This window comes from Ciconia boyciana, chromosome 7 (assembly GCF_034638445.1).
Source record: "Ciconia boyciana chromosome 7, ASM3463844v1, whole genome shotgun sequence".
Lineage (NCBI taxonomy): Eukaryota > Metazoa > Chordata > Aves > Ciconiiformes > Ciconiidae > Ciconia > Ciconia boyciana.
In genome coordinates this window covers 67,790,116-67,799,963 of record NC_132940.1, presented here as the reverse complement: position 1 = coordinate 67,799,963, position 9,848 = coordinate 67,790,116, and the positions used below count along the sequence as shown (strand labels likewise).

The following is a 9,848-nucleotide window of genomic DNA, read 5'->3' as shown; positions in this document are numbered from 1 at the left end:
TAAAACATGAATTAGTAAAACTATTTAACCTTAGCCACAAAAGCTAGAAAATACTGCATTAGAATACTATTGAAAAGTGACTTTTGACATAACCTTTGTTAGACATTTTTCTTAAAAATGGAAAAGCATCATTTCTGTTGCAATACTTAGCTAGTCTTTCCTTTATGAGCACACTATCCAAACAGGGGAACAAAAACCGTTGCGTCACAACACGAAGATCAGATTTAGCAGAAGTTAACACTATTCCTACTCTGCCTCCTAGCCCGTGGTTTTACTTTTGCAATTTTTCACATCACCTTTACATACAGAAATAATCAGTATGCTAACTTACGTTTAGGCTACTGGGTTTTCTATGGCAACTGCTACCTGCAGAAAGCATGAGACTGCCTGGTAGGGGTTATGGCTAGCTTTATTAACATGGAGGCGTTAGCTTAATTGTACTTTCTTTCGTTACGTAAGAAGGGTAGAACAGCAGTGTAGCATCCAGCCTCTGAGCGGACTGAATCCTTTGGAGGAAGAGGGCAGTAGTCCCACGTGTACTCTTACACATACACAAGTCTCGATGGAAGAAACACTCCTGTAAAATATCATTCCCACCAGCACAGGTTTTTTTTTAATTTCAAAACAGAAGCAGAACCAAGGGAAAAAACTACTTGATAAATGTAAAAGTAAATGTGCAGCTTCATATAATATTGAGACACTCTACTTAATGCAGGAAAGCTCTTCAAGTAGACCTATACTAATTTAGAGCTAAAGAAATTCTCAGCATAGCATGCTGAATGTCTACATTTGCAAGTAGAGCAAAACCAACTACCTATCTCCTATCAGGCAGGTGTGTAAAGGTAGCACTGACAGGCATTCAGCCTATAATTACTGGCTCAAGATCCTGGCACAGGAAAGCATTTCATCTGATCCAGATGTTTATTTTTCCTCAAAATGTATTTGTGAACATTGTTTTCAGTTGTCTTACTGAGTGGTTTGTGAAACAACAGCCACGGGTCAATACTATTTCATGTTGCGCACTATTCTCCTGCAATGGTTTGTTTTCATCTCCCCCAACGCTTGTTCCAGCTGCTGAATTAGGTGGAGGAGGGTCGAAGGGTCGGTTTGCAACACCTGGGCAGTCTGATCTTCGTTCTGATGAAGATGTAGCTTTATAGTCACAGCAGGCTTAATCTGTTGTCTCAAACTTCTGCTTGCAAGCTGCGTGAGGGAGTTTACATGGCATGGGAATAGGGAAACAAACAAACAAAAGATGGTTATCAGTTCCATATTTACAGTTCACACCAGGTTTGCAGGACCTGCTCAGAGGACTGTTTAAAAATCCTTTTCATCCACATGAAGGACGTACACCATCTATTATTTAGTTTTATCGTTAGGCAATACTAGTCCACTTTAATCAATGCTTTCGTAATATTTCTGAAAATTAGGTGATAAATAAGAACGAATATACTTAGTATATGCTAACATTTTAAAAACACCAATGGAGCTCTGAATTCAATTTTCATAAAGCATCATTACATATCCTGTTCATCTCATAACTAGCTGTCTTTGGCACAATAACAAAATTATGTCAGTTTTAAATACATGAAAAACTGCTGCCTCAATTACTTTGAAATAATATAAATTCCCTGTTTAGTAGTTGTTTATGATGTTAAAAAAACGTAAAGTAAAATACAGAATACTGGAAACATAACAGAAGTTACCTGCACATCCAGTCTCCACTCAAGGCTGTGGTAGCTGGGAAGCTTTGGTGCCAGCTCACTAAGAATGCTTCTGATCTCCTTCCTGCTATCAAGGTACAGCTGGAGCAGTAACTTGTTCAATTCATCTGAGAATCCCAGAACACAAATGGAATCTTGGAAGTCTATCTCAGAAATCTAGGAATAACAATTCAGGCCTTAATACAGAACCGTGCAATAATCATAATTTGTTGAGAAGCAAATACAACTGTAAATGAACATTACACACGGCATGGTGCAGTTATTTTCCTGCAGGAATGTGTGAGGACAATTCTACAGCTAGGACAAAACAAATCATCCAGGTTTTAAGTGATTTACACATGTTGATGTATTAGTGCCGATTTGCATGAGCTTCAGGAACGGTTTCAGATTTTTTTTTTTTTTTAAAAGAAAAACATTCAACATCCTCACATTTAAGCCTTCATATCAGAGAACAAAATGCAACACAAAAAAGCACCTGAGCTTTGCCATGAGGAAGTACATATTTCGATCAGCAACTTGCCAACAGTATGTTAACATAATATTGATACTCAAATTATAAATACTCTGAAATGATCTGAATGTCTGCACATGTAAGCGAGCCTCAGGTACAGCTCTAAGGCTCACGTTACAGTAACTCAGAGCAGCCCCAAGACGCCGATTCCCACAGGTCCATGCCTTTGTGCTGGACTGCAGAAGCTTGGTTCATCATTGTGGAAGCAGTTACTTATTCAACAGAAAATGTCGTACCTTTACAACGCATTCATACCATAAACAGGTTCTGTGATCAACGATAGCCTACCATAATACAATCTGTCAGTCAAGCCACCTTAGGGGAAGGGGAAGATACTGCAATATTTCAATCCCTTCCCCACCTGCTCTTCAGAACAATGCCTGCTTGAGTTTAATTTGGAATTACTTGTCTCCGTATCCCTTCTCCGTGTCTTCGTTGTTCAAATACTCTACTATATCAATAGTAAAAAGTCTTTCCAATAGAAACAGTAATTATCCAACTATTATTCTTTTAATATCTGCTTACACCCACCCAAACTTCTGATGTCAGTAGCTGAAAAAGCTCTCAAACCTACATAAGGAGGCCTTAACAGGGGGTTAGTACAGCACACATCCTGTACAGCAGCTGAACAACAGGAAAATCTTCACTCAAGTTTTGTTATTTACACAGAGCTTAATTCTGGAGTATGCTTCTCTATACGGACTGAACTACTGCATGTTCTTGCTATACGCTATTAAAATGTTGTCAAGTTTTAGCTTCAGACACTGAAGTTCTGCAGTTCCAGAGTCATCCACAGACGCAGTGTTTCAGTAAGAGAACAGCGTAAGAGACACCCTTTTTTAAAATTAGAATACATGTCATCAGAACTTTGAACTAGGTTTTCTCCATTCATCAGTACTTTCAGAGCTGTAGGTGTTTAGAGACATCTCTTGAGCATATCCCCGAATTAGTTTCACAGAGGTATCCTTACCATAAGCTTGGAGCTCTCGGTAAGAAGATACGTTAGTCCTTCTACCCCATGCTGAATGGTGTCAACGCCAACGTTAAGTTTTCCTTTAAAGAAAGCACAAAATACCTTTTACTTCCTTATCAATCTGCCACAGCAGCAACACACAACACTGCAAATTCATCCGAAGCTAACTCGCAAAACATGAACGGAAAAGAAAAAGAAGCGGAGGGTTGCGCACCCTTCAAATAATAACGTAAGGGGGTCAAACAGCAAGTTCGATCCCCAGCCAAAACAAGAAACCCAAGAAAAGCCCAGGCCGCTGCCTCACGGCCGGTACGGGCAGAGCCGCACGCTCCCGCCCTAGCACTCAGCGGGGAGCCCCGCGCTGCGGGCAGGGGCAGCTCGCAGGCTCTCTCCGGAGAGAGGGGCCCTGCCCCCGCCGGCCCCCAGCGCCCCGCTCCGCCGGCCCTTCCCCGCCTCCTCCGGCAGCTGCGGGGCACAGGGGGCCGGCGGCAGCCCCGCACCGCCGCGGCCGTGCGCCGGGGGCTCGGCGGGCCCTTCGCGGAGCCGCCGTGGCAGCCCCCGCGTCTCCCGCTCCCCCGCCCCCGCGGCGGAGCCGCTACGGCCGCCGGCCCGCCCCCTGCTCCCCACCGGCCCGCCCGGCCTCCCCGCGGGCCCGGCCCGCCCGCCCGCTCTCCGCCCTCAGCGAGCCCGGCCCCCGACTCTTACTGGCGGCTGCCTCGCAGGCCCGCGGCGCCGCGCCCCGCCGCAGCAGCTCCACCGCCAGCCGCCCCAGCTCGCCGACGGCTGAAACGAGAGGAGGCGACTCCGCTGCAGGCCCCGGCCGGCCGCGCCCGCCCAGCACCCCCGCCGCCGCTGCCGCCGCCTCCCCCCCGCGGCCGGGCCGCTCCCCCCAACCGCCGCCCCCCCGGCCGCCGCCGCGGGCCCCGGGCGAGGCCCGGCGGGCGGCGCGGCCCGGCCGGCTGCGGGGCCGGGACGCTGCCGGACCTGCGCCGCCCAGCCGCGGCAGGCAGCCCAGGTGCGCCTTCTGCTCCTCCGACAGCACCAGCAGCATCGCCGCGCCGCGCCGCCCAGGAAGGGGCGGCCCTGCCCCGCGGGCCGGGCTCGCCGCCCCGGACGCGCCGGGGCGGGGCCGCGGGCCGAGGCCATGGGGAGGGCGGGCGGGCGGGCGGAGCAGCGCCCGGCAGCGCCGAGGACACCGCCCCGCCCCGGGGCAGCCGCTCGGCGGCGGCCGGCGGCGCCTTCCGCGGGAGGGGCCTTCGCCACAGCCGGGTGAAGCGCGTTCCGCCTGGGTCGGCGCTGAAGCGCGGCGAGGCGCCGCTCTGGCCCTCAGCAGTGCGAGGCAAGCGGCGTTCGGCGGGAGCGGGGCGCGTACCTAGTCCGGGGCGCTGCGGGAGGGGCCCTCCCGCTTGCGGGGTAACAGCACGGGTTCAGGGGCAGCGCTGCCGGCTGCCTAGCAATGTAATTTCTTAGCCATCCTCACAAATTAAAACAGCTTTTGGTGGTGTATTAGGATTACAGATTTTTGTTTCTAGTTTTTGGATTTCAAGCACGACCTTCCAGCAGACATTCGCACCGGAAGTAGCAACGTTCCAAATCAACTCATCCAAATAATTTTATTCGCCAAGTCTTTCTATGCATCAGACCTGTGCATTCCACGGACAGTCCTGCCATATTTTTTCCAAGCTACAAAGTAGATTTTTTTTATTCTCTACTTTGTACAGCTACCTGAACTTGGGAAGGTATTACTCACAGAATCACGGAATGGTTTGGGTTGGAAGGGACCCTACAGACCATCTAGTCCAGCCCCCCTGCCACGGGCAGGGACACCTTCCACCAGAGCAGGTTGCCCAAAGCCCCGTCCAGCCTGGCCTTGAACACTTCCAGGGACGGGGCAGCCACAGCTTCTCTGGGCGACCTGTGCCAGTGCCTCGGCACCCTCATAGTGAAGAATTTCGTCCCTATAGCTAATCTAAATCCACCCTCTACTCCACTCAGGACAGACTATTCACTAGGCAGGACCACTATTCACTGGTACTGCTAAAAAATAATTAAAGAGTATTTATTTTGGATTAAACCAGCTTCTGGTTGGTATGACCAGAAGCTGAATCAAACAACAAAAAAAACCAGTTCAGAAACTAACTGCCCTTCTCAGTTGCTGATTCCTCACCCAAATCTTCCTGATTTCAGTCATTCATCTGAATTCCTTCTGTCCTTTGCCCGTTTTAACCCCTGCTCAGCTGATGATTTACCTTAGCAATTCCCAGTGTCCCGCCTATAGTTCCTCTCTTATCCCTCATCAGCCCTGAAAAGATTATACTCTGCCTTCGTAACACTTTTCATCTGAGGAGCACAAAAGATCTTAAAACATTGTAACTCTAAAGTAAGAAATAATATGATCCCCAGTTACAGATGGGAACACCAAAGCAAGGAGAAACTTGCAGAATAAATTAACCCATACTCCATGCTACTATAGTTAGACCATTTCTAGGGCTTGAACTAGACGGTTTAAGAATGCAGACAGACCTGGGTGGCTTAGCTAAGGTTACGTGTAACGAGCACAGCAGTACTCTCACCGCATTGGAAATTTCTGGAACGCAGAGGATTTCAAGACATTCTCTCCTATTTTGCAAACTGCATTTAACCCCTGCCATAGAATATATTACAATTTGCAAAAGAGAAACTGATTGTGTAACATAACTCCCTTCCGAGTAAGAAGAAAATGTATTTTTAGCACTTTTGGTCTGTTTTGCTTATGATTACTATTCCTTGAAGTTATCGATGCATCATTTTTTACTCTCCATTTAGTTTGTGATATCTGGTCTGAAGGATACTTTATGCTGACAGATCATCTCTGAATTACAGTAAGATTCACGGATTTTTGTATTTTGAAAGAGAACCAGGGAACTGTGTTTTGAAAGCATATAATAAATCACACATTTTTCTGCTGTCTCCAGTTCAGTGGCAAGTGAAGCTAGATGTTTTAGAAGAAGATACTTCCTTTAACGCTACTGTAAATAAAACGGAGGTTCACAGGATATTCTTCCTAGGAATTCTGCTCAGAAAGGTTTCAACCTTGCCTCTCATTTTGCAGGCACAGTCAAATGCAAACAACTTTGGAAGACCGGAGCTCGTATTTGAAAGTGGGTGGGATCTCTAATTAGTTGACAAACTAGCAAAATAAGTTTTTACAAAGACCAATTCTCCCATGGTAATAGGATAAACATTATGTCCATTAGGATCTCCGTTATATTTGTTTACCAAGATATGTAAGGAATCTCTCTACAAATATCAAAGTTTGGTGGATCAATATTAAGTTTTTTGCAGGAAACTGCCGTCATCTTCTACTGATATTTAAGATCAAGTGACTCCAAGAAGACGGATTAATTCTGCCTACTCTTCTCTTGGCCAACAGTTTGGCTTTGCTGCTTAGGATAATACATCCTTTGGCCCTAGAAATTCCTAACACATATACGTACGCTGGTAGAATTACAGATATGCAGTGTCTCCTGTCAGCAGGCTAATTGACCAGTCAGCCTCACAAGAGTTAATGCATTAGCTAAATGGAATTTTGAGAAAGATACAAGTTTTACTTGTGTATGTTTCTAAAGAACATACACATCACATAATGAAAAACTTTGGTGGATTTTTTTTTCAGAAAATAGTACAGAAGTGAATCCTAAATGGGACAGCTTACCTTATATTTTTGATCTTTTTCACACAAACGTATCTCCATTATGTTTGGATAATTTCTTTAAGCCAGAAATCAGAAAACCTTTGGTTTACCTTGAAGAAACATGTACGTATATGCGTGTGTGTATTTTAAGAACACAGTACAGTAACAGACTGTGAAATCATAAACTAAAGGTGATCAGAAAATAAGTTTACAAGTGAGAAAAAGGAATACAAATCTTATGCTTGAAAAGCAAATTGAAAAATGATGGGAGAAGGTAAAAGAGAAATAAGACTGAGGAGATAACATGCATGAAAAAAGGAGGAACCCCCCCCCGAATATCTATACGTACAATAAGTGAACTACTCTAGGAACCTTGGTAATTGGCTCAGAACGGCAGCTTGTTTCCTTTGTGCCATAAGAGCATCAGTAGGATAGCGCAGAGAAATACACAGTATACATGGCAAGGAAAAAGAATTAAGCAAAGTCAAAGACTGGAAACAAAATGAAGCAACAGGTAATACGAAGATATTATCTACCTAACTGGAATGTGCAAATTTGTAGAAGGATTTGCTCAAAAGTAGGCATGTACAATCCAGCTGCAAAACTGTGATGTTCTCCATTGGCACAAAACCGGTGGGATCTGTCTTTGTGAAGCCCTTTCCTTAGCAGTCATCCAGTCCACTCAGGAATCCTATAGTATGCCAGGCAGAAAAGAGACATACTGTTTGAGCACGTAAACACCCTGTGTTAGATATGGCCATTTAAAAACAGCCCAAGCATGAGCTCAGAAAATTGACAAAGTTGTGGAATACTTTAACATTCCTGAGGGGGGAAAAAAAAAGGTATATGCAAAGGCTAACTCCACTAATCTGTGTAAAGGCTGTTAGCTCCCCAGCTGGCCTTGAAATAATAACGGATGTAGCTGTTAGAGAGATCCATACCTTGCAGCAATGCTGCCCATAACCTTACAAAGAAACTGGGGAAAAAATCCAGGTATTATCTCCCATTATTCAGATGAACTTTTCCGTTCATCTTCTCCTGATAGGGAAGATTGGTGTCATAAACTAGAAACTGTAATATGTGCTTTTAAAATCCCAGAATGTTTTCACGAGTTCCCTTCCTTTTTCCTCAGTCACTAGATCTCCCAATACATTGGTACTTCTGTCACAGAAAATTACAAAGAGTCGAACAGATCCAAATGGCTGACAGAAGCTGCCAAACCAACAGGTAAGGTAAAAGGCCATCTGATTTTACATGTAGTCGAGTATTACAGCAGTGAGCAATTCATAAATTCATTAAGTACTCCTGCATTTCATATTTTGTAGGAAAAACCCCTTTAAAAATCACGTGGTTTTTACACCCTGGCTTCCCAGTGAAACAAAATTGACCTGAGAAATGCCTGTTCACTTGCTATTTACTCCCCACTGCACCAGCTTTGGAACTTAGCAGCCAGTTTGGCAAGGGCAAAATGTTTCAAATACAATTAAGTTCCTTTACCTGTTGTGAATCTGGTCAAAGGATAAAAATTTCATACTGTTTCCAAGTGGCTGGTCAGGCAGTCGTAATTCTAGTCTGCATGTCCTTTCTATGTGGATAGAACATCCCATATCTTGCCCAGAGAAAATGTTATTGCAAGCATGAAGGAAAAGAGTAATTAAAGGAAGACACAAATCTGTATAGAAGTGAACTTTAGAGAAAGGCTGCATGATTTTTTTCCATAAATATTATTTTGTTAAAGCATACCACACGTTGAAGGAAAAGGACCTTCGCTCACTATTCTCTTAAGTCTGAGATCCTGCAGGATACAAAAGTGGTAACTGGCATAATATAGCGAGTATGTTAATTATCATAGAATCACTTAGGTTGGAGAAGACCTTTAAGATCATCAAGTCCAACCGTTAACCCAGCACCGCCAACCCCACCACTACACCATGTCCCTGAGCGCCGCATCTACACGTCTTTTAAATACCTCCAGGGATGGCGACTCCACCACTTCGCTGGGCAGCCTGTTCCACTGCTGGACAACCCTTTGGGTGAAGAAATTCTTCCCAATATCCGATCTAAACCTCCCCTGGCACAACGTGAGGCCGTTTCCTCTTGTCCTACAGCTTGTTACTTGGGAGAAGGGACTGACCCCCACCTCGCTTCGCTACCTTTGCTTTTCCCCCCTTTCCTCCCATCCTGTTTACTTTTTGTGCTTAGCTTACATTGCTCAAGTGTGTTTTTCTGGTTGGCTTTGGTTTTTTTAAACACAGAGCTGGGCTAAAGCTAGCGGAGGGGAAAAACCCCCTTGTCTCCCACGCTCTGCTGGAACACGACGTCCTGCCTGGGAGCCTGCTCGCCTTCTGCGCGGTCCTCGGCCGCCCCGCCGCACCGGCTGCCCGCCCGTCACCCGGGGGCGCGAGCTTCCGCACGAGGCAGCGGGCTCCGAGCTGAGGTGAAGGCAGGGAGGGGGCGGCCCGGCGCCGGGGACGCGCCTACGCCAACCTCCGTTGCCTGCTTCCCCACGTACCTTCGCGGGACTGCCCTGCCGCCCCTCACGCTACCTGCGAGCTGGGAGGGGACGGCAAGCCTTGGCCAAGCCATGCTTCCGCCGCACTCGAGGCGCCGAGGAGGCCGCGCCGCGCCGGCCGCCAGCGTCGGAGAGCCGTGACAGCCGACACGGGTGGGTGGGTCGGTGGGCGAGGAGGGCGGGCGGGAACCGCCGGCGGGAACCGCCACCGCCCGCCGAGGCCGAGGCCGAGGCCGAGGCTGAGGCGGCCACAGCTAGCTCTGTGCCCCGCCCCGCGCCCTGCCCGGGCGCAGCGCGCGGCCCCTGGCGGCGCGGCGGAGGCAGCGCCCCCCCTCACCCCGCGGGCGGGGCCGACTGTGGAGCTTCGCGCCGCCACTCGCCTGCTAAGCCCGCCCCGCGTCACGCGCCGGCGGCTGAGTGGCAGCCCGGGCGAGCAATGGCCTGCCCCGGCCCCC

General features: G+C 47.6%; 1 protein-coding gene across 2 annotated transcripts; it reads right to left on the bottom strand.

The window, feature by feature from the left end:
* Positions 1-585: 585 nt before the first annotated feature.
* Positions 586-4,349, bottom strand: COMMD2 (COMM domain containing 2). 2 transcript variants are annotated; one of them, XM_072868802.1, is made up of 5 exons: positions 4,193-4,349; positions 3,914-3,991; positions 3,206-3,288; positions 1,707-1,880; positions 586-1,203 (listed from the first exon to the last, which is right to left on the bottom strand). In XM_072868802.1, exons 1-5 carry the CDS (start codon positions 4,257-4,259, stop codon positions 1,006-1,008), a joined length of 600 nt encoding a protein of 199 aa, XP_072724903.1. In that variant the 5' UTR covers positions 4,260-4,349; the 3' UTR covers positions 586-1,005. The 2 variants fall into 2 exon arrangements, with proteins under 2 accessions (XP_072724903.1, XP_072724904.1); XM_072868803.1 differs by lacking the exon at positions 3,914-3,991 and having other exon boundaries at positions 4,193-4,320.
* Between the last annotated feature and the right edge of the window lie 5,499 nt (positions 4,350-9,848).